This window comes from Cyphellophora attinorum (genome assembly GCF_001299255.1).
Source record: "Cyphellophora attinorum strain CBS 131958 chromosome Unknown Contig2, whole genome shotgun sequence".
Taxonomy (NCBI): domain Eukaryota; kingdom Fungi; phylum Ascomycota; class Eurotiomycetes; order Chaetothyriales; family Cyphellophoraceae; genus Cyphellophora; species Cyphellophora attinorum.
This window is the reverse complement of record NW_017253230.1, coordinates 123,442-151,285: the sequence shown is the minus strand read 5'-3', so window position 1 is coordinate 151,285 and position 27,844 is coordinate 123,442. Positions and strand designations below refer to the sequence as shown.

The following is a 27,844-nucleotide window of genomic DNA, read 5'->3' as shown; positions in this document are numbered from 1 at the left end:
TGCGCGGATACATGAAAGGTATGTAAAGGTAGAGCGAGTGCGAGGCAAGGAAAAGTGAGTCCTTTTGACCTTGATGATATGTCGGAACAAGAATCGCGACAAAGGCCAGCCGGTGAACAGGAACAACGTCCACGACCGTAGTCGGATCGGCCACTGGTAACGACAATCGCAAACAGACGTCCGGTCTGTGTCACGGATCAACGGTCGCACGCGGCCAGTCCGCAGTCATGGGCGTCGCCACCGAGACCGCCGGCGAGAAGACTCCCATACTCCCCCAACACGAATCCCTCCATCCCAGTACCACCAAATCCCAAAGCAACCGCAACACATTCCCTGCGCACCTCCGCAACAAACGAATACTCCTCGCCACCGAATCCCTTGGCCCAGTCAACGGCGTCAGCCGCACAACCCGCAGCCTAATCGAGTACCTGCGCGCCAATGGCGCCAACGTCGCCGTCGTCGCGCCACGGCTCGACAACGAGAAGCGCTTTAACCTCGGCAGCCTTGCATCCGCAAACGTGCGCCTGAACGGCCAGCCCCTCCCATATAATCCAGACTTGACTGTTGTCCACCCCTTCCGCTATGACCGTCTATGCACACGCACGTTCAAGCCCGATCTCGTGTACCTCGCCAGCCCAGCCTCGGTGGGCTTTCAGTTCCTGCTTCAAATCCGCCAGCTGCAGGAGCCACCTGCAGTAGTGTGTAATTTCCAAACCGACCTCTCCGCATACAGCGAAATCATCTTCCCACCAGGCATGGACAGGTTCGCGGTTTGGCTGTTGGGAATGGTCCAGGGCTTCCTCTTTAACCACCGCTCCGTCTATACCATCTTCTACCCCTGCTCGGACATTCGAAAGTACCTGGAGAAAGTAGGCGCACCACAGTCAAAACTCGCTCAGCTTGGACGCGGCGTCGACACTGTTCTCTTCAACCCCAAACACCGCGATGAAGCCTACCGGAGACAACTCGCGCCCAATGGCGAGATAATCCTAACCTGCATCTGCCGCCTCGCCCCAGAGAAGGGCTTCAAGTTCCTCGCCGAGGCCGCGGTGCGACTATCACAAGCTGATCTGCCCTTCAAACTGCACATCGTAGGCGGCAACCGCAACCCGGCGGTTGAGCGGGACGTCCAGCGCTATTTCGACAAAGTCAAAGACCGCGTAATCTTCTCCGGCTTCCTCACCGGCACCGACCTCGCGCGAGCGTACGCCGCAGCGGACCTCTTCCTGCACTGCTCCATCACCGAGACCTTTGGTCTAGTCGTGCTGGAGGCAATGGCGAGCGGCATGCCCGTAATCGCGCGCGACCAAGGCGGCCCGTCTGAGATCGTCAGAGACGGAAAGACAGGCTACCTCGTCCCGCCGAACGACCTGGACGAGTTCGTGGAGCGCACGCTTCTCCTCTCCCGCAACCACATCCTCCGCGCGGAAATGGCGGCAGCAGCGCTAATCCAAGCAAACGACACGACCTGGGACAAAATCAACCAGCGCGTAGCGTGGAATCTAGCTGATGGGATCGAGTGGAATGCGGCACAGCAGCTTGAACGAAGACGACCGATACGGAACTGGCTGTACAGGCGGTGGCACCATCTGAAGCTGGTATTGGTGCTGCCGTTGTTGCAGCTGCTGAATCTACATGCGGCGATTGGGGTGGTGTGTTTGTTCTGGATCATTGCGGTGTTGCCGTTGATGGTGCATGGCAATAGTAGATTCTTCTCGGGGTTGGGCTTGAAGAGCGTGTTGAGTGGCGTGAGAGGCTGGATGGTCCGAGCGAGTCTGCCATTACCGAAGCGTTAATTTGTCGAGCTCTTGGGAATTGGAAGGAACTCTGAGCGTGCCGGGGATTGGAGGTCTCGCAGAGCCGTGTCTCTTCTTTCTGTGATGTCTTCCTGCAGGAGAATCCATCTTCGTCGACTGAGGTTCATTCCACGGAGTCCAATCCGCACGATGAAGATGCAGTTTTCACAACCGTGCCGAGCATCACGCTCACTCCACACCCTTGCCGTTGATCTTCAATTTGTCCGTCCTCTCCGCATCCCGTCTCAAGACGCCAACAATCCACTCTTTGCCCTCCTTGCTCTCCCTGATCCCATACCCGAACGCCAATGGGAAACAATGCATCTGACCCTCCCACACCATCCACTCGCCTTCCACCTGGTGCTCTTTCAGCTTCTCTATGAACAGCTGGTCGTCCGGCGCGAGTAGGTCGTACGTCCCCACCAGGCCGTTGACACGGATATCGGCGCGCTTTACTGGTTCAAAGTCATCGAACAAGGGTGACACGGAGGGATCATCCGCTTTGTCGCTGAGCCAGTGTATTTCTTCGCGACGTCCGTGGTCGTAGCTATGGTCAGAAGAGGCTCATACTTGTCAATCTCGTTGATCTGGGGGTTTTGATTGGTGAGGTCAACTGCCGGTGCCATGGCGAAGACACTAAGGGGTGTGGATGGTGGGGGCGCGTCTTTGGGTCTTTCCGCTGCGCCTTCGACATCCTTGATGTGCATATGCGCCGACGGCTGCTGTAGCTCTTTCGCCCACCAGAATCCTAGACATATCGCCAGGTTCCCTCCGCTTGAGTCGCCTGCTAGGACAACACTCTTGCCCGCCTCGCCGGCCTCACGCATCAGCACGCGCAGTAGACTGTGCAGCATTGGTAGTGTTACTGCAGCAGTGTTCTCTGGCGCAAGGGGGTACGACACAACAGTGAACTCGTGCGTCGCGCTTAGGTCTTCTGCGAGAGCGGCGCATAGCTTCCAGTGGTCTTTGGACGGAGGAGATTGGAAGCCGCCGCCAGCGAAGTAATAGACACTGTGCGTTGGTGCGCGTTTCCTGGATAAAGTAGGGACGAGGGTGTAGAGGTATACATTTTCGACAGATCGGTCCTTGATCGTGACATTCTTGAGGCTCGGTGGTGAGAGCTTTGGAGAACCTGCTGGCCAGGGTTTCTTGGGCATGCCAGCTAGTTTGGGGCGAAGAGGCCGGATGAGGACGCGCATGATGCGGTAGAGGAGGGAGAGGTCATCGCGGTGGGCGATTTTGATGCTGCTGTTGCTGTTCTCGTCGCCATTAGTTTTGCTGGTGCTGTTCATTGTGTTGGCTGCTGGGTCGTGATCGTAGTGTTGCTCAATATGTCACTCTGCTGCTTTCAGTGCATTAGATTAGGTATTATTTCTATAATTCATGTGCTGTGCAGAAGGACAAGAGTGTCAGGGCTCCCCTGCCCTCCCCAGAAAGCATAATGCCAACGCGTCGAACCAAGCAGGCCAAGATCATGACGTCCTTGAGTGCTTCCAAGAACACGGCTGGTTATCTTTTAGGCGGTCAGTGCACTGCTAGGCCTCGCGATCGTCAGGTACAGAGGCTTGTTGGAGATTAGGGTCTTGTCATCGGCTGACTGCTCCGGGCATCGCCTCGATCGCGTATCGGGAGACTTTTTGGGAAGCGAGGCATGCACTTTCGGATTTTGATACCGACTGGTGATGCGGATGGTTCACGGGATTGGTAGCGAGGCCGAGCTCACCGCCATCACCGGCTTAAGAGACAGCAATCTCAGCAGCTGAAAGCCCGCGAGTTGATGACATGCTACAATAGAGTGCCAGAAAGGTAGGACGGTGAGTCAAATCAGAGAAACGCTTCCCTGCTTGAGAAAAGAGCACGTTCGCTAGTGCCTCAACTCTCGTCCAGCAAGCCTTGCTTGCCGAGCGAGATGATCATTGAAAGCGCCTTCTTCCGCTCCTTCTCCTGTTCCTGCTCAATCATGACCTGATAGAGCCCCTTCCGCTTTGACTTCTCCTCAGGCCTCTTCAAAGATTCTGGCAATTTCGAACGGTCGTGAGAGAATGTACATCTGTGACCTCGTCTGCACTTTCCTGTCCGTATGAAATCCCTGCACAGTCGCGACTTCTTCTGGGATGGTTGCACAGACATAGCAGGGACCTGTGTCTTAGTGCTTGCAGTGTCGGGCGGTGTATCGTCGTCGCTGTCTGAGGTGGATTCGCTATCGTCCTCAGACTCGGACGAACTACTAATCGATCCAAGAGAGTCATCGTCAGACACGTCCGCCGGCTTACTACTCGCCTCAAGTCCAGCCTTGAGTGCCGCCTCAGCCGCCTCCAGATCACGCTGTGCTTTGAGTGCTTTGCGACGCAATTTCTCGGCATGCAATTGCGCCGCAAGCAATGCAGTCTCCTTGTACTCCTGCGTCTTCGCTTGCGGCTTGGTACCTGTCTGCGCCTGTTTCTGTTCTCGGAATCGCTTTGTCGCCTGCATTGCCGCAGTCCTTGCTGCCTTCTCATCCTGAAACTTCTTCCGCTTCTCGTCTGCTTCTTTCTTCGCAGCGTCTCGCTTCGCCTGCGTGGGATATCGACGCTTTCTCTCGGCGACCCATGCTGCGATTTCAGCCGGTGTTCGCAGCGCTGCCGTCTGCCCTCCGTACTCGAATTGCAATAGCCGTGGGTCAGATACCGCTGCAAGCTTGCTCTCCTCACCAGCGTCGTCTTCGGACTCGCTATCGTTGGCAGCCGGCGTCAAGCCTAGGGTATTGTTCTTCTTTCTCGGCGGCGCTTTAATCTCTCTCGCCTCGACTTCGGGTAAAGCGGGCTTCGGTGGCAGAATATCCGCTAGACTTGCAGTAAAGCTCGGGACTGCGGGAGCTGCAGGCGGTCTGGCACGCCTCAACGCATCTCGATCGAATGCGGTGGAATGATCTCGCTTTCCATGTTGAAATTTTGGCCCGGTCGAGGACTCTGTTAGGCCTCGATCCTGAAAGTCACGGCCAGTGCCATGAATCGAAGTCCGGTGGAAGTTTCCTCTCGCGATGGATCCACGCCCTCCGCCGTCGCCGCCACGATATTCTCCTCGATGGGATCCCCCTCTGCCGCCTCGTCCGCCGTTGTATGAGCCGCGACTCTGGCCGCGGGCGAATCCGCCACCTCTGCCGCGCACAGGCTGGCCATAATTGTTGCGATTGTCTCCCCAGCCTCCTCCATTCGTTGCAGCTTTCTGGTCTGCGCGTTTGGGCGGCGGGGGAGGCGGAGGCGGAAAAGTGAATGGCTGACCAGACATTGATGGGTTTCACCCTTCTATGCTGTCCGAATAATCATAGTCGCACAAGTGACCCGTTCAAAAATGCACCAGCAACAATAAAGGTGAAGTATATGTAGAGACTTGGTTGAGGTCGTCTAGCCTCCAACACGGACCAAAATATTGTCAACCGGCTTCACCTCGGCTGATTGGGCGCTCTGTCACCAACCTCAGAAAAATATGCCTGGCTGTTGACGTCTGCTTCAAGCAACTCAATGATCACATTTCGACTCTTCCTCACCAGGAATTTGCTCTGAACGTCTTCTCAGCGTTCATTGCCGCGGTCAAGCATTTGACGATGCTTCGAAGATCTAGTCAACCATTACTTCCCGTTCCACATTGTCCCTGAAGCCAAGATGTTCATTCTCGTAGGTCTGTACCGCGGGCAACGGGATACATTATTGACAGAAAGCAAGACGACTTTCACCGACTTGGTACAAATCCTGCCCAGTCAATTTCATATGAAGAACCGCGATGTCATCGAGGACAAGCTCAATGAGAAATACGCCAACAAGGTCTTCCAGAAGGTCGGACTCTGTATCTGTCTCTACGACATCCTGAAGGCATCCGACGGTGTGACGGGCTATGGCACGGGCAATGCAAACGTCAATGGTAGGTCACTGTTGGTGGGATCGGCCTGGATTTGGCGACTGACCTCGCCTCGAAGTTGAGTTCAGAATGATCGTGTTTCGCCCGTTCAAAGGCGAGATCATTCACGGCATCATCAGAACATGCACTCCAAATGGCATTCAGAGTAAGTTCGTTTTCTCTCGATATTCCTCCTCTGACAGCTGGCAGTAACGACCGACTTCTTTCAAGACATCTATGTCCCCAGAACAATGCTGTTCGACGAGTGCGTCTACGATGACACAGAGCAGGTATGGATCTGGCGGCTCGAAGGCAGCGACATCTACTTTGATCAAGGCACGGTAGTGAAGTTGAGAGTGGAGAAGGAGAACTGGAACAGTCTAACAGGTGTTGTTACGGCAGTTGCTACAGACAACGCCGATATTCGGGCGATGGCAACGGCGCCGTACAGTATCGAGGGCAGCATGGCTGAGCCGGGACTGGGAGGCGTCGATTGGTGGTAGTCGACGGGTCCCGAATGGCATGGCGGCAGTCGAGTCACCCCCGACAAGCACTTCAACAATCGGTCCTTGTCGTATGGTTCTTTCTTGAAAAGGAGCTCATCGGCAAGCATGGAAGCAGTAACGATGCTAGCTTCTACATTCTATTCCCGCCAATACGCAAAGGCTCATTGAACGGTACAAGGCGCGAGCATGGCTTCTCTGAAGCGCTAGTTCAGCTGTCAAGTATGGCCTTCCGCGAAGCCAATCGCGTGCTCAAGAGTTCAAGTCGCAATCGACCATCATGTCAGAGCCTTGATCAGTATCTCTTAAGTCATGATCACAGGATGTCGACGCTGCAGGTCATCGAGGAGTCTCGCCCCACCTGAAAGCAGCAGGTGCTATCAGGCATGGCAAACCATCTAGCTCATCATTGCCTCCCTTGAGGGAAGAGAAGGAGAGCATGCCGTGAGCAGGGACACACTTATACCTCTTCGACTGAGGAATGATCCCGAGCCAACCGAGGATGACTGCACTGTCTCGGCCAGAGACATTCACTGCTGTTCAGGTGATTCGTGAATGGTCGTTTGACCGCATAGCGCACGACGGCTGTACCTAAGCTGATAGCAACGCGCGTATGAAGTGGAAAGGCAACTGTAGAAGAGTCTGGTAGGGGCGTGTATTAATCATCCAGGGGCGCGATTTCCCCAAGGTCAGTGCGGGTCCATCGCCTGAGGCACCCCGAGCACGTCATCGAGATTTTGACAACACCCTTGAGCATTTTCATTGTACAAATAAATAATTCACCGAGGACATATATTTCGGACGTCCTTCGAACAACGACAGTCAGACAGGATTCAGGCTCTCTAGAAGTCCCAGCGCAGGTCAAACGATCCTTCGCGCCTGCTTCCCAAGCATCAATCAAGCACCGCTCTCGCTCCTGCTCCCACTTTACGGGTCTCTTGATCAGCGCCACTGATACCGCAAGTGCAATGACACTCTCACCGCGACCTCTCAAGCCGCATGAGCGCATCCTCACAAACGAAGACGGCTGCATAGACACCCCCGTACGGCCAGCTTCACCAGTCCACAACTTCGGTACGCTTGCCGTACATGCTGGTTCACATCACGACCCCGCTACTGGCGCAGTTATAGAAGCTATCAGCTTGTCAACTACCTTCGCTCAGACGGCAGTGGGAAAGCCAGTCGGCGCATATGAATACTCAAGATCTTCAAACCCGAATCGAGACAACTTCGAAGAAGCCATAGCGGCATTAGAGCATGCAAGATATGCGCTGGCGTTTTCGTCTGGCAGTGCTACCACAGCCAATATCCTTCAGTCTCTGGCTTCGGGCTCACATGTGATTTCTGTTAGCGATGTCTATGGTGGAACCCATCGATATTTCACACAGGTACGCGCGAACGACAGAGGGTGATGTACTCGAGCTAACAAGTCACAGGTCGCGTTGGCACATGGTGTCGAGGTCACATTCTCTCCTAGTATCGAGCTGGACGTGAGCGAGCTGATCAGACCGACCACGAAGCTGATCTGGATCGAATCACCATCAAACCCAACGCTATCACTTGTTGACATCCGCGCCATCGCCACTATCGCCCACCAGCACGGCATTCTGGTCGTAGTCGACAACACCTTCCTCAGCAGCTACGTCCAAACACCACTTGACCACGGCGCCGATATCGTAGTCCACAGCGTCACGAAATCGCTCGCCGGCCACTCCGATGTAGTCATGGGCGTCGCAGCCTTTAACTCCGACGAGCTCAAACAACGCCTCACCTTTCTGCAGAACGCCATCGGCGCCGTCCCCTCTCCATTCGACTGCTGGCTCGCCCACCGCGGCCTCAAGACTCTGCACCTCCGTGCCCGCCAACAGTCTCTAAACGCCCTGTCCGTAGCCCGAGCCCTCGAAGCATCCCCACACGTCATCGCAGTCAACTATCCCGGTCTCGACTCACACAAGCAGCGTAAGATCGCCCTGAAGCAGCACCGCGACGGCCTCGGCGGCGGTGTATTGAGCTTCAGGGTCAAAGGCGGCCATCAAGCCGCGGAACTGTTCTGCCAGAGCACGAAACTCTTCGTGCTGGCGGAGAGTCTGGGTGGCGTGGAGTCGCTATGTGAGATTCCTTCCGCGATGACGCATGCTGGTATTCCGAAGGAGAGTCGCGAAGCGATTGGCATCTTCGATGATCTGGTGAGGTTGTCGTGTGGCGTCGAAGACGCGGAGGATCTGGTGAGAGATGTGAAGGATGCGCTGGCGGCGGCGGTTGTGGGCCCGAAAATCACGAACGGATTGAAGACCAATGGGGCCAAGAATGGGGATGCCGGCGGGGATTCGACACCGAGATAGAGACTGGTGCATGTACCGTACTTTGAACGGTTGCATAATCCGGTCATGTAACACCACGGAGAGCCGGCGTGCTCACAAAAAAAGGATAGAAGCCCTCGGCGCAGAGCCGTAAGCCTCTGACATGGAGGCGGCACCCACACGCTGTATCGTTACTCAGAACGCCGCAGCGGCCGAGATCGCCAGCAGTCTCTTAACGTATCGATTCCTGCGATAATCCAATCCTTCCGAACGCCTTACAAGCCTGACAAGACCTCGTTCACTGCGCCGTGACCGCGGCAGAGCCCACGATACCGGACGAAAAAGCAAATCACAAGAAGCCCTTGTTCCGCCAATCCGCTCCCAAAGTCTCCCGGCCCGTGTCCTCACAAGTCATCACGCTCGCAGGCGATCCATTCTCATCCACCCCAACCACGCCACCCGCCTCCCTCCACCGCTCCGCCACCGGCTCATAGGCACCATGTTCATACTCGTCGCCGTCGTAGCCGATAAGTGCCTTGAGTGCCGCTTCTCGGCCATCTCGGCACCACCACCTGCCCTTGTCCCACCGTGAGGCTCGAGCGTTCCGCTCCTCGATCGGCCTCCACCACCACCCGCTGCACCCGCGCTGCCGACGGTATTGCCCCGCGATCTGCCACCAGCAAGAAGGCCGCCTTCACCGGACGGCCTACCGGCAGCCGCCATGTCCTCTTCCCTTCGACTCAGCCGCTTCCGCCACTCCGCGGCTTTAGCGAGGGCTTGCTCGTCGGTTTCTTCTTGGGATTGTTTGGTGGCGGATTTGCTGCGGAAGCAGGGGAAGCAGCAGCAGAGGAGGGGGAGGAAGGAGGATGTTATTAGGTCTGTCATTGCTGGCTTCCCAGATTGATGGAAGTCTCGTAGTGGTGAGGGCGTGGTAGTGGTCCCGTGAGGCGTGGCTGGTCCAGCTTGACTGGTCGATGATGATGGCTGCCGAGGCAGCAGACAAGGGCAGACGAATGCCTATGTGTTATGATAGAACACGTCGTTCCTCTGGGCGAAGTGCAAGTCCCCAATCGGCGCTTGTCGAGTTGGTGTCCGAGTGGTGGGCGAGTGAGCGGGTGCCAAGTGGTATAGATTTGTCGTTGGAATTAAATGTTTTCGGGAGACCTCGAAAACGTCCAAATTGTCGTCCTCGTTTCACAGTCGAGAAGCGCCGGAGATGTAATCCGTTCACTCTTGTCGTCTTCGCTCAATCCAAAATCAACAGTGCTCAAAGTCGCGAAATGTCGAGTCTAGATGCGCATGTGTGTGTGGAAGCGAATTGCTCGTCAGTTCGATCTCTGTAAACTCGTCACAATATCGAGGTTCAATCAAAGGAGGCGGCTGTGCAACATGTTTGGAAAATCGCGAATCACGAAACGGCAGGGATCTGAAACACGCCAAGTCGAAGGTCCGTTTGTTTGCGGATCTACTGGCTAATGCAAGACCGGATGACCTGAATGAGCCGCGGCCTGGCGCGAGACCGGGTGACAGGAACAGAGCACGGTCTGTGCTGTCAGCCCACTGAGCAGATACCCACGTGTCCTTGGATCAAGACCTTCCTAACTCTACTGCGACTGTGTCCACGATGGCTTGACGCTTGTAGAGTGAGCTCGTCATCCAGAAAGCCACTGATTAGAGACACGGCTCGTCAATCAGCAGTTTTGACCCCAGCGCATATATTTGTCATCGATTGGTGGTCTATCTTGCCTATAGTATTCCCTCATACGTTGGAATCATTAGAGTCACGCGTGCAAACCGCTTCGATCTAACTCGAACTCCATCTCTACAAATTGCCACCCGTCTTCCGCGTGCTGCTGAGAAAGCTTCTATCCGGGATAGCTACTAAGACTCAGGCCGCCATTCTGTTAGTCGGAAGGTCCTTTAGGTTCTCTTTTATAGCTTGCAAAGCATCCGGTCCAGGCGTCAACCGCTCAAATGTCGAATCCTCCACCTTCCACTCCGGATCCTGCTCCTCCTTCAGCTTCCTCAGCCCATCAATGCTATGCCACGGGTTGGCGCTGAGCAGCACCTCAAACGTCACCAGTGGCGTCGTTGGCTGGTACAGAGCTGGAATCCCGTCCTCGGCCTTGTCCATTGCATTCTTGTACCCTTTACGCGACGTGATGTCCTTCAGCCAACGTCGGATATTGGGGTATTCCGTCAGGTCGATTGGGTAGATCAGTCGGAGCAGGGTAAGACCGTAGATTTGCATGATGTCCGCAGCCGTGAACTCCTCTCCGGCGAGATACTTGGATTTGCTGAGACGCGTTTCGTACTGCTTGAGGTGATTTGGTGTACGGGCGGAATAGGATTGGTGCACAATGCCATTCTTGAATTCTTGTTCGTTGTTGATGCCATTAGCGAAGAGGCTAGCGGCGTAGATGTCCACGTTGACGAAGGCTTGGAAGCTGCCGTTGGCGAAGCTTAGCCAAAAACAATACTGTGCCCATTCTTGCGGGGTAGTCGGACTGTCTGGGCCGGGCGGAGGCGGCTGCAGGTGGCCTTTTCCATGCACAGCAAGGATGTACATGACGATACCTTGGGACTCGGTCATGGCTACGGGTGGATTGACAGTCGTGTCATGGATGGCCGGAGTCGTGCCGGCGGGAACTATCTTGAGGATCTCCTGCTTGCCAACAGACGTGTCGAGCCCGCGAGGAAAGGTCTTCAAAGTATACTTGAAGGTAGGTATCAAAAGGGAGAGCTCCTCACATAGCCAGACAATGCGGTCCGACTGTGCGAAGTGAAAGTGGTAGACGGTGAGAGACATCTTGGCGATGCGTCGGTCGCCGTGGTGCGATCTGCTCCCGCTGGTATGCTGGAGGACAGTAGACTTGGACGTTCGGAGGTGTGCGGCGGGCGATTGATGAGCACAGGAGCGATAGTAGAAGTGCGGATTGCCATCTTATATGCTTTCCGCTGAATATATATTCCAGATCAATGTCTCTGCGTACAACCCTCATGAGGCGGTACGTACGGCGATCTTATGAAGCAAGGCTGTCATAGTCCGTAAGCCGTCGCACTGGTACCATGGAGACTTCCACGATGGGGGATCAATGGCCGTTTCTGGCCAATCAAGGCTGACTTCGTATGTCCAGTATCCATTATCGTGTACGGAGTTGTACAAACGAATAGAGGAATGTCGTTCTGAAGTTATGGATTAGGAAACCAGGAATGACTCGGTCTGATAGCTTGCATAAAGCCCACGCCACGGCACAGTGGACCCGGGAGTGGTAGGCGGAATGCGAAACTCCAGGTTTTTGGGTTGATCTCGCACAAAAGCGCACCAATGATACCCGATTCGACTTGGGGTGCATATACTCGGGCTTATACGTAAGAGCGGGATTAGGACGGGTCGCCTGGCTCTTGGCAGTCCGTGGACTCGGATTCTTGTTGTGCATTGTGCCCGTACGAGCGGGGCAGAAGGATGCAAAAGCTCGCTGCTTGGCCCTCGGAACTGTGCTGAAGCAGAACGGGATCTTATGCCAGCCTCGTGGCATCCTTTGATGAGTTGAAACAATCCCGCGCAAGATAGCCCACCTTTGCATCACAGCTCTGGTCGGTGTCCGAGACGCTAAGTGAACGCCGTGACTGTAAAGCTCGAGTGTAGCAGGATCCGACAGCTCTGTTATTACAGACAAGCTTACTGATCCCTCTTGCCCAGCATCCCAGCAATCGCGTCTGCTAGCATGGTCGTCATCTTGAGACCCGGATCGTGATCAGGGTTGACTTCGGCAACACACAGGCCCACCGTCTTCTCGGACGACAAGAACACGGCAAGTGCTCGCATCATGACATCGAATTTGACGCCCGTATAATTTGGCAGATTCGCCAACGGGAATTCTCCGGGATCGATGGAGTCGACGTCGAGGTGGATCAGGATGGCATCAATACCCTGTTGATCGAGATACTTCAATGCAGCATCTGCCTGTAGTTCTGGATTCTTCGCAACTGAGGATGACGGGATGACCCGATACTGATTCTCGAATAAATATGCGTAGTGCTCAGACTTGTTGGTGGCACAAGACATATTGGTGCCGAATAGCACAGTGTTCGATGCATCACAGAGGGTTCGCTCAGCAGATTCGTGGAAGAAGTCCATACTTGGAAGGCCGCCTGGCGTTCCAACAAGCAGAGACATGGTCTGCGCTGCCATGTTGCCTGTCGAACCTGGATCTGATGGTGAGTTGAGGTCCGTGTCCGCGTCCGCATCAATGTAGATTAGTCCCAGGCGTTGACCAATGCCATTTCTTCGGATGGCAAGCTGAGAGACAATTCCTGGAAGCATGCAGCATTCGCCGCCGAGGACCAACTGGAAAGGCAGCTCTTCATGCGCCTCGGCGGTGGAGAGATGCTGTTGCAGGGCGTTGAAAACCTTGTGGTTGACTTCAACATTGAGCTCTTCATTTCGAACTCTGCCAGGCTCGAAGGTCGTTATGCTCCAAGTCGCAGGCTCGGTCAGGGCATCAATCTCTCTGATTGCACTGACACCAGCATTCTGCAGGCGAGACAAGATATCGATGGACTTGAAAGCGTCTGGCGCTTTGGACTTGCCGAAAATAGTGCTTCCGCAGTCGGCAGGCACATACGTGATGTCACAGGAGCTTGGGGCAGTCATGATGGAATGGGTTGGAATAGGTTCGACTGGCGCGTGAAAGTGCTCGCTGATGCTCGTGGAAAATCTCCTCCTGTCAGTCTTGTGGTTGAACGCAGGAGTTCTCACTGTTGATATGAGGCAAGACAGACAAAATAACGATTAGTCCGCGGATTTGTCAAATGGATTAGCGCGACGAAAGCAATTATACGCGCTGAGCTCACTGTAAACACATTGACATCCTACCTCTTTTCTTCAGTCTAATCTTGCTGCATCGCGTACTCGATCGTGGAGCGATAACTGACAAAGACAACTCTGGTTCAGCTGATTGCCGATACGCGAAGGGCGCAACGCCAAGACTTTCGGAGAACAGCCAGCGCCCGTGTGCCAGCCGAGAAGCGACATTGACTGCCGAAACATCGAATTTCCATCGAGGCCGGATCCAGTGCGATCGGAGGGACGAGGATGGATGTGCGTTCAAGAACAGCGTGGCTAGACTGCGCTCGAATGATGAGATTGTGCTACTAAGCAAGTTGATGCCCTTTTCTACAACACAGATCTACTGTGTATCCGTTGCGCCTTTTTGGTTAAGCCGAATCGCTCGCTTGACAGCCTCGACATCCCCTCCTGCAACGCTCACAGCCTTGAGTGCCGCTTCTGACAACTTCTTGCTCTTCTCCTTTGCTTCAGCTTCCCTCCTTGCCCTGGTCTTGCTGCTGCCACTCGGCGCCACGTCTGAGATTAGCTTTGGTGCATCTAGCGCAGTAAAATTGACAAAATCCACAGCAAACGCACTACTTGGGGTCTTGGGCGTTTTCGGAGTCCGCGGAGGCTTCGATTGCGACCGGGAACGAGCTCGACCACTACTCGCCGACGGAAGTGCATTATCGACGGGTGCGTAACCAGCCGTTTTGATGGGGCCGGGCTTGTGAATCGACTTTCGCCGATGGTGATTGTGATTTGGATGGTCTGGCCTGGACGGTGATCGATTCGCACGTCGCGACCGCGGTGTCATGCTAAGTGGAGATATTGAGGGCGACGGTGCTCGTGTTGGCGAACGCCTGACGGTGCGGGGTGTCGCAAAGGGTGTGGCATTGTGGAATGATTGTCCGGACACGGCAAAAGGTAATGGCGGTACCGGAGGTACTCCTGCAGGTAGTTGTCCATGATGTAGTGGATGTGCGCTCGATTCGACGCTGGGATAGACCATATTCGACTCCATGTAGTCAGACGAGTAATTCAGCTCGCCGTAATGTATGCCCAAGCCATCAGTGTGCTGGGCAATGTTGTCTGCGAAGGACTGCGTGACGGCCCTTTTTGGTGTAGGCGCAGCTATGGTCGGGAATGGCTCTCGAGGCGTTGTCGCCCATCCTGGCGTTGGAGGTCCCATCTCTGGTGACCACCAGGTCTGGCCCATGCTATTATGAAGGCCACTGCTGCTCATGCCACTGGATAGACTGGGCGGCAATGTGTCATAAGAGGACTGGTGCGAACTGTTCGAGGAATGCAGGCTCTCGGTCGTCCATACCAAGCCGCCATTCTGTTGCGTGCCCGAGTACGGGATTGGTGCTTGAGACACTTTCGGGACTGAATTTGTCTGAACAGCCAGACCGAGTCTGTTCCTATTGATCAACCCTGGATCGATAGCGGCACCGTCGTCGTTCTCATGGAACATGAAGTCTTGACCGGAGATCAATGGAAGTTCGTCCGTGCCACTGTTCGCCAAGACGGCATTGTGAGCATGCGCAAAGTGCCCAGCGTCTTGATATGACACTGACGGCTGTGAAGGCAAGTGTCCCTTCGGCTGGATATTGAAGTTCTTGAAATCCTGCTGCCACGTTTCCACCTGTTCCATCTTCGCATGTAAAGGCAATTTTGAATACATTGGAGTCGGCGACAACGTGTTTTCTCTGGAGAGAGGCAAATTTGCCAGTCCTTTGTGTCGATGTTTGGCTGCGTTGGGACTGGTCACGAATCGCTTTGTTGTCTTCATTGTCGGACTCAAGGATGGCGTTGGCGGGCTGCGAATCAGAAACGATGGGTTCTGTACGACCTGCGGGGCAGGAACAGTACCGTTAAGCGGTTTTCGAAGCTTGGGTACTGCGATCGATTCTTGATTGAGGCACCAAAGTCCTTTCCGCCATGGTTGAGGCGGCGATTCGTTAGACGTTTCCTGCGATGTTGAGCCACTCAGCGATGGCAGACGAGGATAGTCTCCCTGCAATGGTTCTGTAGCGTACAGCCCAAGCACTTCGTTCGTCAGCTCGCAAGAGTCGTCGCTGTGCTGACCCTCGTATAGCTCTTGGTCGAAGACTTCGTTGAAGATTTCATCGCTTTCATGCATGGGAATGGCCAGCTGACCATCACCGTACATGTAGTCGCGGACGTGTCCAGAGACATCGTGGCCAGATCGATAATTGGTGGCGGCGACGAGTCTCCCTGTGATGCTCGATAAGCTGTCGAGGAAATCGGAGCTCGGTGGTGAAGCTTGTCAGTCCCGAGCAGCACGAGATGAACGAAGGGCTGAGCGTAGCTGCATCATGGGTCACAACAATCTCTCGTCACCACAGTAGCGACGATGAGGAATGTCGGTGGTCAGGGCTAGAGCATTGGTCTGTGAGTATCAGCATCATCTGGTAGATCTTAGGTCTGTGTACACGGGGGAGGGCGATGCACCAACGCTCGGGCCATGATGCAGGTTGCAGCAAGAGATTGACCCCATCGAATCATTTCATGGTGCGGGCCGGCCGTCCAGCTCATTGATGGAGTGCTCATGACGTGCAGCTTTGACAGAAGCGTGTACATGTTGTATCTCCAATGAACCCATGGCTTCTTGCAGTAAGGGGAGCCTTTCGTCGCATCTACGTTTGATGCTGTTAGTTCACAACACTCCATCATCGACACGACTCAGATCGATGAAGTCAGTGATGGGAGCTCATTTGTCGAATTCAAGGGAGAGCAGACTCGACGTCGTAGGGCAGATACCTAGGTACACGTATCGGTACCTCAGATGGCACAGTTGCGTCCTGACACGTTAAAGACGCGCTGGTGCCAGCCAGAACGTGCCTGCATTCGAGGATATCGCGGGTGAGATTGGAAACACGCTGGATGGGCCATGTAGACGAGGTGCAATCTCTTCATGCAAGTCTAAGAAATTGACGAAGATGAATTGAGGCCTCCTATTTTGGTGGTTCAATGTTGCGATTAGATAAGCGGCGGCTTGTAGAACCCGAATCTTGGAAGGCCAAAAGGACGCCTGGACCCAGATCACGATTCCAGGTTCCGAATTCAGTTTTCTCTTCGCACGTTGCACCTTCTTCAGGCGCTCAAGTCACTGCCGTTGTTCGCTTTCCACACATTCCCTACAATGGCGCTCCTCGGTTGCTCTTACAACCTCAGCCTTTACGATGCTCACTTCAACGCTAAAGAACGATAGAATGTGCCCGCATGTGTATAGGTAGGTATAATATGTGCGAATGTACGTCCCCTGCGAGCCATGTACACCGAGACGTCCCATCGTCATGATCAAACTCGTCCACGTGACCGCTCGGAAGCCGTCCCTTTCCAAAGTCGAGTTTTACGACCGCTGGCTGAATAGACACGGCCCGTCGGTTCATTCACATGCCAGAACGCTTCGTATGAAGAAATGTGTCCAAAGCCACCTAATCGACTCGCCGCTCAACGAAGCCTTGCGAAGCCCACGAGGCATGCTTCCACCCGTTGATGGGATCAATGAAGTCTGGTGGGATTCTCTGGAAGACTTGCAAGCAGCATTCACCTCACCCGAGGGCTTGGCCGCGCTGGAGGAACTCGGGTCAGATGAGGAGAGCATTACCGACCCAAGCCGAAGTCATATTTTTCTGACGAAGGAGCATGTCATCTTCGACAACACATCGCCATCCACGAAATCGCCTGTGGGAGATGAAACTACGATCAAAGTCACGTACCTGGTCGTAAAGAGAGACGGCACGACCAGGGACGCTTGCCACAAAACGTGGCTGGACGATCACGGTCCATATGTCACCCAATTCGCAAAGGCGCTGAATATGGATAAGTACGTACAAAGTCACACCATCACAGACGACTTCAGTGAGAGTCTCCGCGAAAAGAGTGGTTTCGCAAAAGCTCTGGACGGCATCACAGAGGTGTGGATCGTAGATCCAAGCAAGAGTCCGCAGGATATAGCAGCCACGGGTGGGAGCACGAGACTCATTGAGGACGAGAAGAGATTCGTCGAGTTGGGTCAGTCGAGGTGTTTTGTGACCAAGGAGCATGTGATATTCGATTTCAGGTAGACTTCGAGGTCAAGCATGTTGGAATCGTGAGTACCTTCGGGGAGTACCTCTGGACTATAGCGTCAGGTATAACTTGCGCGCAGGATACACCGTGAAAGTGATCGTTCCAGAACTCACTCAACCACAGACATAAAGTCAGCGACCGTCAAAGTACGAAAGTGCGGCAATTTGGGACCGAAAATGGCCGCAGGTGAACCATGCGACCACCCGAGCCAGGACTCTCCCGTGCCATCAGTCGAAGAAGCGATGTATCTCATCAAAGTTTACCCAGATGGCGACCGCGTCACAGCAGCAAAAAGGGTTCTCCGCCGGGAGTTCGCTCAATTATTCTGCAGAATTGCTGCCAAACCGACGACATACGTTTTGAGTTATGTGGAGTACGACGTCCTAGACTATCACAGGTATCGGTCCAGATTCGACAACACCTTAACGCGAGAAGCTCGCCGCAGATATTGGGACAGCGGAGGAGCGCATCCTAGTATCCAGAAGACCATGGAATGTCTGCAACGCTCACGAAAGGCCCAATCCGCCAACGCCACTCAAGACAGCCCGGAGGCCCATAGCGTCAAGACAGCGAGCAGCGAGAAGAGCTCATCGATTTCGCGAGCCAGATCGACCGAAGGCCGCCCGCGACTGCTCAAAGTGCCAATGAATCGCAAGTTCGCATGCAACAACCTCGCTCGGCTGCCGAACCAGCGAACACGAGCCGCCTTCCCCTGACGGAGCGCGGACGCTGATACAGGTGGACAATCATGGATGCAGGTGTGCGCTCTTGTCAAGGCACTTCAAATGCTCAACAATAGCCACAGAGAGCCTAGTCGTGCATCATGATCATTCATCAGAGGTGTGACATGGTCGTGTTGCCACCATTCCAAGGTTAACACGAAGCATAGACTTACGAGGCGGGATAAAATCAACCAATTATCCATTTTCCGGGATTCTTTTCGGCCTAGTCAGTACAACCTGCCTCGGCCAGACAAATTTGTCAGCCTTTGCGCATTCTATTTGAGAAGGCTGTCCCCAAGAAATGATTTGACAATCGAGATGCATCAACATCTCACAGAAACCTCGGTCGTGTTGTTTGCGTCCTTTTCAAATGTGTTCATCGAAGCTCTAGTATCTGATTACGGCCGTGTCATCACTTCGACGACTGTATGACTGGTCTCGACGTCGACCAATCTCCCATGATGAGGAAACAGCAGCAAAGCCTTACAGGCTCACCGCGAACAATGCTTCTCTTGGGCTCAGCTGGATAAAAGCTGTCTTCTTCCTGCTGTGCCGGTTTGCGAGCAACTATGCAGCTCCACGAGCTGAAGATCTTTTTTCTTAGTGTCTTTGTGCTTAGTCTTTCTTTCGCATTCCTTGAGCAGGTTCCCTGGTGTATCGACGATCTAGCACGAGCGAACACCACCACAATGGGAGGGAGACTCTGGGGAAGCCTCCTGGTATTTCTGACCGGAGCTCAGAGAAAGAAAGTCTCAAACAGAACACCTCTGGGGTTTGATCAGAACGACCCTTTCAATGAGAGGCTGCAAAGTGTGGGACTGCTTGGCTCGCACTTCGGCATGATTGATGTTCCTGCAACATATGCAAGTTGGTCTACAGAGGTCTTGAAACTAGCTGACATGTACAAGGACTACATAGTGCTCGGTGGCGGAACGGCAGGCCTCACAATTGCCAGCAGGCTGGCTGAGAAACACACAGTCGCGGTCATCGAGGCTGGCGGCTTCTATGAGTATACACCGAAGCCGGTCACCATCCTCATCCGAGATTGCGATTGACACTTTCGTAGGACCGAGAACTCGAACCTCACCGAGGTGCCGTCAAATGACGTCCTTTATTTGGGTAAGAAGCCGTTGTGGCAGAATCCTTTTGTCGACTGGAACCAGTACACAACACCTCAAGCTGGCCTGAATGGCGAGAGCGTGTTGTTCTCACAAGGCCATACGCTGGGAGGCGGCAGCGCGCGAAACTTCATGTGGTATCAACGCGGCTGCGAGACCGTCTATGATCAGTGGGCGAAATTGACCGGCGACGCCAGTTGGAGCTGGAAGAACTTCGATCCCTTCATGAAGAAAGCAGCGCAGTTCACACCAACGACGGCAGTTGTAGATGTGCCATCGATTGGTGGTGCAAAATCCGAGAAGACACCCATGTGGGATCTGAAGGACTGGGATCCTCGAGGTGGCCCTCTACAGGTGGCTCACCCGGAATTCCTGCAGCCGTCAGGCCGGCACATTGTCGCTGGACTGTCCGAGCTGGGCTTCGAGCAGAAGCCAGGCATGGTGAATGGCGACATCCTGGGATGGACAAATGCGGTGACGACCATCGATCCGAAAACTCGAACACGTTCAACCTCCTCGACCTCCTACCTGCGAGATTCGATGAGAAAGAATTTCAACCTCCACGTCTTCACTCACACACTGGGAAAGAAGATCCTCTTCGACTCTGACAAGAAAGCATATGGCGTCCAGCTCGAGACCTTTGGTGCGGGCTCCGGCAGCAAATCCTTCTCACTCAACGCGACCAATGAAATTATTGTCTCGGCAGGCGTGTTCCGCTCACCTCAGTTGCTCATGGCCAGCGGCATCGGACCCAAGGAGACCCTCGTCGCAAATGGAATCCAGGTCCTGAGCGACCTTCCTGGCGTTGGCCAGAACATGATGGACCACATCTGGACAGGCATAACGCATGAAGTCAACGTACCAACCATTGCCTATCTCGGCGATCCTGCCTTCGCGGCGGCGCAAACTGCCGAGTACAATGCCCACCGTACTGGCATGCACACCAACCCAGGTGGGACCATCATCTCCTTCGAGAAGCTGCCCATTGGCACTATCAGCGACTCCACACGTCAGGATCTAGACGAGGCGTTTGGTGGCGACTGGCCGGACGTTGAGTATTTTGCGATCGGTGCTTATACCTCGACCAACGACGACTACCTCTTAAGCGCTCCCGACGTCCGCAACTATACCGCCATGGCCGCCAGCGTCACCGCGCCTTTCTCTCGCGGCAATGTCACTATCAACAGTACGAACACCAGTGACCATCCCATCGTCAATCCAGCTTGGATCACTGACCCACGAGACATGGAGGTCTTCATTGCGGCTTTCAAGCGCGTACGCGAGCTGTTCAAGACCGAGTCCCTGAAACAGATCTTGATTGGTGACGAGATCTACCCGGGCGCCAATGTCACCACCGATGCCCAGATCGAAGCCAGTATCCGCAGAAGCGTCAGCACGGTCTATCATCCAGCTTGTACGTGCAAGATGGGCGGAGATTCTGATCCGATGGCGGTGTTGGATGGGAAGGCACGAGTGAGAGTGTGGATGCAAGCTCATTTCCAGTGCAGATTCCGGGTCATCCTCAGGGTACGGTCTATGGCCTTGCTGAAAAGATTGCTGATGATATTATCCGCGGCCGTTGAAGAAAGTGTCGAGCGTGTAATGGGCACGGGGCTTGTATTCCAAGGATGAACAGCGTTCTTAGTACAGTGCAGGTACCACAGGCTAGCTCATCCGCGGGCATGATGGGCATTGACGAGCCTTCCATGTGTCGCCAAGTCTTCGTGTCATTCTTGCTTCAATGATCAATCGCTCGTAAAAATGATGGACAATGAATCGGCGCTGACGAGCGTTTTCAAGAGGCAGTTCCATAGACTGGGTGACGACCTGACAGCAGACTACGGTGACTCGCGGAAACAGTCCGCGCAGATCTCGAAGGCTGGTCGGCGAACTCATGACGTTGCCAACCATTTGACGCGTCTCTTTGTCACCGACACCTCGTCGGCCAGGATGGCAGTGGGATGTCCAGAACCTCGCCCATCTGGACGGCGTATCAAACCCTCCTCAAAACTGGTCGGCTGCAACAAAATGCCGAGCAAGCAGCTCTGGCGACTCATCTAGGACAGCTGCAGGACAAGCTCGTTCATGGCAGGCGGTGGTCACGACTCAAACGAAATGACTCCGAAAGTGGCATATACATCTACGGCGGTGTCGGCACAGGCAAGTCTCGCATCGCCGACCTCTTCGCCGCCACGCTACCACCAGAGGTCACCCGACGAAGAACTCATTTCTTCGAGTTCATGACCGACATTCACCAACGGTTGCATGTCGCACGTTCCAAATCAAGCTTTGCCGGCGATCCCTTGGTCGAGATCGGAAGTCAAATTCAAAGCGAGTCATGCGTACTCTGCCTAGATGAGTTCCAAGTCAGTGACATCGCAGATGCCATGATCCTGAAGCGCTTGTTTGGCTCTTTCTGGGACCGCGGTGGTATCATGGTCTCCACCAGTAACAGGCATCCCACAGAGTTGTATAAGAATGGTCTCAACAGAGCCCTGTTCGTGCCATTCATCCAGGAACTGCAGCGGCGATGTGTCATCTTCGAGATGAAGGGACGGCATGACTACCGAATGCATGGCAAGAAACAGCTTTCGCGACCGGATGTCTTCTTCTTGGAGAAGGAGGACTTCCGCAGGTCGTTGGCCGAGGCTCTGCATGGCTCGAGACTGCAGTCCTTGAGCATTCCAGTCGTGATGCAGCGAAGCATCGTGGTCGATGCTGCGTGTCCAACTGGCAGTTCATCCGCATCGTCAAGGCTTGTCGTCTCGAGCACGTTTGCAGAACTATGCGAGGCATTCGTCGGTGCTACAGACTACCACGCTTTGTGCAACGCAGCGTCCACGATCTATCTATCTGGTCTTCGGAAGTTCCGATCGGACGAGCTGGACGTGGTCAGGAGGTTCATCACCCTAATCGATGTGGCCTACGAGGCACGCACGCGTGTCTTCTGCCTCTCGACGGAGCCGATATTGAACACTTTTGAGAATATTCTCCTTCAGGGCGGAATCGTCAAGGACAATAACGACGGGGACCGGGCACCACAAGCCGATGCGTTGGCAAAGATGCGTGGTGCGCTGAAAGACCAAAATCTGACAGTCAAAGGCGAAGGAGGAAGCAGCTCAAGCATGATGAGCACATTCATCAACGATGTCGAATGGAGTGCAACGGGGCTTCAAAAGGCATCTCTGGCTACTGGCGGAGCTGGTGAGACCGATGTGAGGTTCGCTATCACGAGAGCGATTTCTAGGTTGTCTGAAATGAACTCGGATGGATACGGGGTCGTGGACTGACGTGGAAGCGATTTCCGGGCCGGAGGCGCACGACGACGAAGAACTGATTGCGTCCATGTCAGGGCGCACGAGACCGCTTTCTCTCTGCCGCCGACCTGCAACCATCAGCCTTGCGCTGCTTCGAGCTTTCTACTTAGCTAAGGACAGAATCTGTACAACCAGGCAACTTCAACTCATCACCTTGCGAACCCTGCGCCTCGACAATGCCACTCGACTGTCTGTACATTGCCTAACAGGCTGTCGGTGATAAAGAGAGTCTTGCCCTCCGGTCCGCCAAAAGTACAATTGGTCAAGTTGATGCCGTCAGTCCCACTGTCTATCCGTACCTTTGGCAGTCCATGCTTATCGACGACAAACACCGCGCCCAGACTTGGGTGACAGACAAACAAACTTCCTTCCTCGTCCATGGCCAGACCATCTGGGCCAGCGTTACCAAAGGACCTGAAGAACACCCCAACCTTGGATGTCGATCCATCCTCGTGCAATGGTAGCCGCCATACTTCATTACTGCGCGTCATCGCAACATACAGAAACCTTTCGTCTGGCGATAAGACTAGGCCGTTCGGCGAGACGCCGTTGGCGACCAGCATATCGATCTTGGTACCATCAGAGTGGAGTCGGTAGACACGCCCTGTCTGGTCCGTCATGGAGGTCTGGCCTTGGTCTGTAAAGTAGATCTCGTTTTTCGAGCTCACTATCACATCGTTGGGACCCTTGAAACGTTCGAGATTCTTGCGTGTGAGCAGGGGCGATATTTGGTTCGTGGAAGGATCGAAGAGCAGCATTCCTTGCTTGTAGTCTGCGACTACGAACTTGCCGTCCGCCCTGATTGCCATGCCATTTGGCTCTCCATCATACTTGATGCACCGCGTCACATTCTTGTCCTTGTCAACCTTTAGGATCTGCCATGTGGGATGTCTGTGATGTACAGGTCGCCGTGGCTGTCGACCGTCGGCCCCTCCAAGAAGATGTTCTGGTAACCGCCAGCAAAGCCTCCTCGCCATTCGCTCTCGTCGCTACATCGCACTGCGTCTGGAATTTTGACATGGAGCGAAGCCTTGATCACTGGCGGTGGTGAATAGAAGTTCATTGCGTTTGTCTGGCGATGGGATGAGTGATACTTCGGCCAGCATTGATTGCTATTTCACTTCCCTACACCTGTCTTTGAGCATATTTCGAACCTCTTGGATCGTGGGAGACCTTTGAGCCCTATCATGATGATTGCCGAGTGCCCTTCCGTGCAAAAAGGCTTCCAAAGGCTTGTGGATGCTTACCCGCGCCACTGGCGATGTACAATGCTCGAATGACCCCACCACCGACAGCGCCGAGAAGCGAACGGGCGCTTCGGACAAGACGTCGGACTGGTGCCCGTCATCCCCAGACTCCGCGCCTCCTCATCTTACCCTGAATTGAGGCATCTCCGTGGGCCTCCACTTCGCTTTTGCGAGCTTGGGTCGGGGTATGTCCGACGATTGACAAGCACGCCATGACTTCTTGTTGAAGGCTTCGGAGGTTGCTTCGGCAGGCTTGTCAGTCTTGCTAAAGCTTGGGTCCGCTGGGTTGGCGATAAAGTATCGATGTTCGCCCACCATGCTGGAGCGAGGAATCAGTCTTGTGTGTTATGCCTACTAGCCTCCAATCCGGATCCGCTCAACGACAGACACAATGGTGAAGAGTAGCTTGCTTTCAACCACGCGTGAGGCGATACGCGAGAGTCCGAGAGAACTCTTCAACTGGTACCTCATCTTCTGCACCCTCGCCACCAGCTTCTCGGGCGTGGCCAAGGGGTTCGATGAAGGCAACATTGCGAGCATCGTCGTGATGCCAGTGTTCATGAAGAAGTTTGGTGTCTCCCACCAGACCGAGGACGAGTATGCCAACACTAAGGGATGGATAGTCTCCATTGCCACAGCAGGCGCTGTGTTCGGGTGCTTGAGCTGCAGCTGGCTGAATTCCCGTCTGGGACGGAAGAAGACGCTACTGCTGTACACCATCATCTACATCGCCGGTGTGCTCGGCCAGACGTTCTCAAATGGCTCTCTTACCGCCTCTACATCACTCGCATCATCAGCGGCTTCGGAATCGGCGGGACGACAGTCGTGCCCTCGATCTACCTGTCTGAGATCGCCCCAAAGCCCATCCGCGGCCTGATCACAGTCCAATACGCGGCATGCCAACAGCTCGGAGTCGTCTTCGGCTTCTTCCTCAACTATGGCGTCACGAAGTACCACGCTGGCACTCAGCTTCAATGGCAGCTCCCAACCGCCCTACAGGTCGTCCCCGCCGTCATCTGGGGCATCGCAGTCCTCTTCATCGCGGAGTCGCCCCGCTGGCTCCTCTCGGTGAATCGACGCAGCGAGGCCATCACAAACCTAACCCGCATCCGCGGCCTTCCAGTCGACAATCCCTACGTCGCCTCCGAACTCTCCGCCATCGACCTGCAGATCCAGCACGAAGCGGACGTCGTCGCTGACGCGAGCCAATGTCTCTGATCAAGGAGACTCTAGGCGTAGTCGAAAACCGCCGACGATTCTGGCTCATGTTCCTCGCCCACCTCTTTGGTCAATGGTCCGGCGCCAATGCTATCACGCAGTACTCGCCTACGATTCTCGGCTACCTGGGCATCGCAGGCACCGAGACCAAGTTCCTAACCACCGGCATCTACGGTATCGTCAAGTTCGTCTCAGTAGTGCTCTTCGCCTTCTTCATCGTCGACTTCATCGGCCGTCGTCGATCCCTCATCACGGGCATCTGCCTGCAGATCTCAACATTGGTCTTCATCGGCGCTACCTAGGTGCCACGAATGGCATGTCCGCCAAAGAGATCGCCAACTCAGCTACCCTCCGCCATACCAGCACGGCCGCGATCGTCGCCATCTTCCTCCATGCCGTCGCGTGGTCGATCGGGTGGTTCAGCGCGCCATATCTCATCAACGCTGAGATCTTCCCCATCCGGATTCGGAGCTTGAATATGTCATTCATGATGGCTATGCACTGGCTTTACTACTTCGGCTGCTCTCGCGCCATGCCGTCTTTGCTGGCCGCAACGCATCGTTGGGGTGCATTCGTCTTCTTCGCCAGCATTTGTGCCGTCAGTCTGGTTTTTGTGTTCTTCTGTATGCCTGAGACGGCTGGGCGCAGTCTAGAGAGCATGGACACGCTGTTTGAGAGGCCGCTTTGGCACATTCGGAAGGTTGCATACCCGACTAAGGTTGATTTGATGCTGGATGCTGGGCGGAGGGAGAGTGAAGATGGATGGGAGGATGCTGAAAAGGCAGCGGCTATTACCGAGCAGAGAGAGGTGGCGAGGTAGTGGGCGTGCTTGATGTGGTCTACATTGTGGATAGACTAGTTCGCAGCCTTGCCATCTCACCATATTGAAATGCATAGACTGTGCCGCACCCTACCTGTAACACGGAGTTCATTCCAGCCTGCCCAGCCTGGACCAAGACACCCTGCCCCACAGTTTCCATAGATAGTCGCTCGATCGGGCAATGAGGAGTTCCAATGTTGGCCGCCTAACCTCATTTCGTATCCTGGCTCAGGACGCCACTACGGCGAATGTACCTCGGGACATTCCAAGATTCTACCTCTTGAACTGATTTATCTGGGAACTCTCGGATGCCGTGATGTACAGCCTGCACGTGTAAGAATCCTGCCGCTGCTGTTCAGTGCTCTTTGTATGAATGTCAGTGTGCTCGCCCATCTATGCTCAACGCGAATCTACAGTATCAGGCTAGAATCCTTCGAAGATGACTTTGACTCGAATCCGAGCAACAACAACAACAAAAGACGGCATCAAATGGTACTACGAACAGGAGGGCTCCGGCCCCGATGTCATACTCGTCCCCGACGGCCTAGGCGACTGCGCGGTGATGGACCGCCCCATGTCCCTCATAGCAGCCTCAGGCTTCCGCGTAACCACAGTCGACATGCCCGGCATGTCGAGATCCTCAGCCCCGCTCGAAGCGTGCAGAAAAGTCACGCCTCGGAAGCTGGCCTTGCAGATCAACAACCTCCTTGAACATCTCGACATCGACAACGCGACCGTTTGGGGATGTAGTTCAGGAGCGCTGTGTGCACTGGGACTTTGTGCGTACTACCCTGACCGCCTTCGGAATGTGTTTATGCATGAAGCACCCCTTCAGCTCTTGGATATGCTCAAGGATCTCCCTCAGATGGATGACCGGGCAATCGTCGACGCCATGGTGCCGATCTCGAGACAAATGGCCGGAGATCCAAAGGCACAAGAGGCGTGGGATCAGCTTCCGAAGGAGGTTCATGCTCGTATCGAAAAGAATTTCATCGTGTGGGCGCACGGCTACATTTCTGATCTAACGTTCAACCTGCCTCTGTCGGATCAAGATCTGCACCAGAGACCGATTGCATGGTCGGTTGGCGCGAGTACGCCGATGGCTGCTTTCTTCAACAATGTGGTCACGGCGACGAAGGCGAGCTTGCCGATCAGTTTGCTGCCTGGAGGTCATTTCCCGTACGTCACTCATCCGGAGGAGATGGCTAGGTATATCGTAGAGATCACGCGAAAGTATGTTTGAGAAGGGGCATTCGTTGCCACACCATGACTGCTGAGCATATGAGACGGAGTGTCGCCATGATTGGAGGTCTCTGGTCAATAGACAACATCTTCACATGCTATTTACTTTTCGGAAGGTTTGTCTGGCCCTACCTTGGCAGCAGGCACCGTCGCCAGCTCTGGTCCTGCCTGAGCAGCAGGCATTGCCCCCATCTCTGGTTCTACCTCAGCAGTAGACGCTGTCACCGTCACCAAGGGTTGCGGTGACTTGGCCTCCGGTGATAAGCTCCGTGGCTGAGGCCGATGCTGCCGTATGCCTTTTTCCTCTTCACTCCAGTAAGCGCTATCTGGCAAAGAAAATGTTTCGCCAGGTGCTGTCATTGGTACCATATCGCGGTGACCTATCCAAGAGCCAATGTTATCATGCTGATAGGCCATGCGTTGCAGTTGTAAGACACCGTTAGCCTGCCATTCGGCATTGCGATAGCGGCCTTTGACGGTGTGAGCCTGGAGGCGCTTAACAGTGCAAGTGATGAAGAGGTTGACCAGGATGATGACTAGGCCTACACAAAGGATGACAGCAACCCCGAGAGTGCTAGTTACCGCTTTTCGTCAGTCAAGGTTTTCCAAATGGTTAGGTAGGTGAGATGGAAGAATTGGATGGTCTGAAGAAAGCCTGTGGGGGATAGCTTCGAACGAAGGCCGGCTTTTCTCTAAAGGCCGCTGAAGAACGTCTCTTGAAGCAATGCACATAGGCCGAGGGACAGCGATCGCCGT

The 27,844-nt window shown here is 54.5% G+C and overlaps 14 protein-coding genes across 14 annotated transcripts; 7 read left to right on the top strand and 7 right to left on the bottom strand.

Moving 5' to 3' along the window:
* Positions 1-227: 227 nt before the first annotated feature.
* AB675_2342 (GDP-mannose-dependent alpha-mannosyltransferase) lies at positions 228-1,796 on the top strand (the record flags this gene model as incomplete). Its single annotated transcript, XM_018142307.1, has 1 exon — positions 228-1,796. One exon carries the CDS (start codon positions 228-230, stop codon positions 1,794-1,796), a length of 1,569 nt encoding a protein of 522 aa, XP_018005339.1.
* A 189-nt stretch (positions 1,797-1,985) lies between these two features.
* Positions 1,986-3,088, bottom strand: AB675_2341 (uncharacterized protein; the record flags this gene model as incomplete). The annotated part of the gene is made up of 2 exons (XM_018142306.1): positions 1,986-2,343; positions 2,367-3,088. 2 exons carry the CDS (start codon positions 3,086-3,088, stop codon positions 1,986-1,988), a joined length of 1,080 nt encoding a protein of 359 aa, XP_018004954.1.
* A 580-nt stretch (positions 3,089-3,668) lies between these two features.
* On the bottom strand, positions 3,669-5,063 carry AB675_2340 (uncharacterized protein; the record flags this gene model as incomplete). Its single annotated transcript, XM_018142305.1, has 1 exon — positions 3,669-5,063. One exon carries the CDS (start codon positions 5,061-5,063, stop codon positions 3,669-3,671), a length of 1,395 nt encoding a protein of 464 aa, XP_018005188.1.
* Positions 5,064-5,437: 374 nt separating this feature from the next.
* AB675_2339 (Cystathionine gamma-lyase) lies at positions 5,438-8,514 on the top strand (the record flags this gene model as incomplete). Its single annotated transcript, XM_018142303.1, has 6 exons — positions 5,438-5,449; positions 5,498-5,693; positions 5,749-5,835; positions 5,880-6,168; positions 7,137-7,560; positions 7,609-8,514. The coding sequence occupies 6 exons, from the start codon at positions 5,438-5,440 to the stop codon at positions 8,512-8,514; spliced, it is 1,914 nt and encodes a 637-aa protein (XP_018005210.1).
* Positions 8,515-8,886: 372 nt separating this feature from the next.
* Positions 8,887-9,357, bottom strand: AB675_2338 (uncharacterized protein; the record flags this gene model as incomplete). The annotated part of the gene is made up of 1 exon (XM_018142302.1): positions 8,887-9,357. One exon carries the CDS (start codon positions 9,355-9,357, stop codon positions 8,887-8,889), a length of 471 nt encoding a protein of 156 aa, XP_018004986.1.
* Positions 9,358-10,360: 1,003 nt separating this feature from the next.
* On the bottom strand, positions 10,361-11,281 carry AB675_2337 (Glutathione S-transferase 3; the record flags this gene model as incomplete). Its single annotated transcript, XM_018142301.1, has 1 exon — positions 10,361-11,281. The coding sequence occupies one exon, from the start codon at positions 11,279-11,281 to the stop codon at positions 10,361-10,363; it is 921 nt and encodes a 306-aa protein (XP_018005207.1).
* Positions 11,282-12,154: 873 nt separating this feature from the next.
* On the bottom strand, positions 12,155-13,129 carry AB675_2336 (uncharacterized protein; the record flags this gene model as incomplete). The annotated part of the gene is made up of 1 exon (XM_018142300.1): positions 12,155-13,129. One exon carries the CDS (start codon positions 13,127-13,129, stop codon positions 12,155-12,157), a length of 975 nt encoding a protein of 324 aa, XP_018005101.1.
* A 535-nt stretch (positions 13,130-13,664) lies between these two features.
* AB675_2335 (Regulatory protein wetA) lies at positions 13,665-15,479 on the bottom strand (the record flags this gene model as incomplete). Its single annotated transcript, XM_018142299.1, has 1 exon — positions 13,665-15,479. The coding sequence occupies one exon, from the start codon at positions 15,477-15,479 to the stop codon at positions 13,665-13,667; it is 1,815 nt and encodes a 604-aa protein (XP_018005008.1).
* Positions 15,480-16,626: 1,147 nt separating this feature from the next.
* Positions 16,627-17,400, top strand: AB675_2334 (uncharacterized protein; the record flags this gene model as incomplete). The annotated part of the gene is made up of 1 exon (XM_018142298.1): positions 16,627-17,400. The coding sequence occupies one exon, from the start codon at positions 16,627-16,629 to the stop codon at positions 17,398-17,400; it is 774 nt and encodes a 257-aa protein (XP_018004805.1).
* A 180-nt stretch (positions 17,401-17,580) lies between these two features.
* Positions 17,581-18,120, top strand: AB675_2333 (uncharacterized protein; the record flags this gene model as incomplete). Its single annotated transcript, XM_018142297.1, has 1 exon — positions 17,581-18,120. The coding sequence occupies one exon, from the start codon at positions 17,581-17,583 to the stop codon at positions 18,118-18,120; it is 540 nt and encodes a 179-aa protein (XP_018005193.1).
* Positions 18,121-18,815: 695 nt separating this feature from the next.
* AB675_2332 (Versicolorin B synthase) lies at positions 18,816-22,534 on the top strand (the record flags this gene model as incomplete). The annotated part of the gene is made up of 3 exons (XM_018142296.1): positions 18,816-19,135; positions 19,193-20,717; positions 21,194-22,534. The coding sequence occupies 3 exons, from the start codon at positions 18,816-18,818 to the stop codon at positions 22,532-22,534; spliced, it is 3,186 nt and encodes a 1,061-aa protein (XP_018005105.1).
* A 176-nt stretch (positions 22,535-22,710) lies between these two features.
* AB675_2331 (Gluconolactonase) lies at positions 22,711-23,624 on the bottom strand (the record flags this gene model as incomplete). The annotated part of the gene is made up of 2 exons (XM_018142295.1): positions 22,711-23,436; positions 23,484-23,624. 2 exons carry the CDS (start codon positions 23,622-23,624, stop codon positions 22,711-22,713), a joined length of 867 nt encoding a protein of 288 aa, XP_018004908.1.
* A 575-nt stretch (positions 23,625-24,199) lies between these two features.
* Positions 24,200-25,846, top strand: AB675_2330 (Quinate permease; the record flags this gene model as incomplete). Its single annotated transcript, XM_018142294.1, has 4 exons — positions 24,200-24,558; positions 24,606-24,999; positions 25,032-25,260; positions 25,329-25,846. 4 exons carry the CDS (start codon positions 24,200-24,202, stop codon positions 25,844-25,846), a joined length of 1,500 nt encoding a protein of 499 aa, XP_018004810.1.
* Positions 25,847-26,285: 439 nt separating this feature from the next.
* On the top strand, positions 26,286-27,089 carry AB675_2329 (uncharacterized protein; the record flags this gene model as incomplete). The annotated part of the gene is made up of 1 exon (XM_018142292.1): positions 26,286-27,089. One exon carries the CDS (start codon positions 26,286-26,288, stop codon positions 27,087-27,089), a length of 804 nt encoding a protein of 267 aa, XP_018004931.1.
* Between the last annotated feature and the right edge of the window lie 755 nt (positions 27,090-27,844).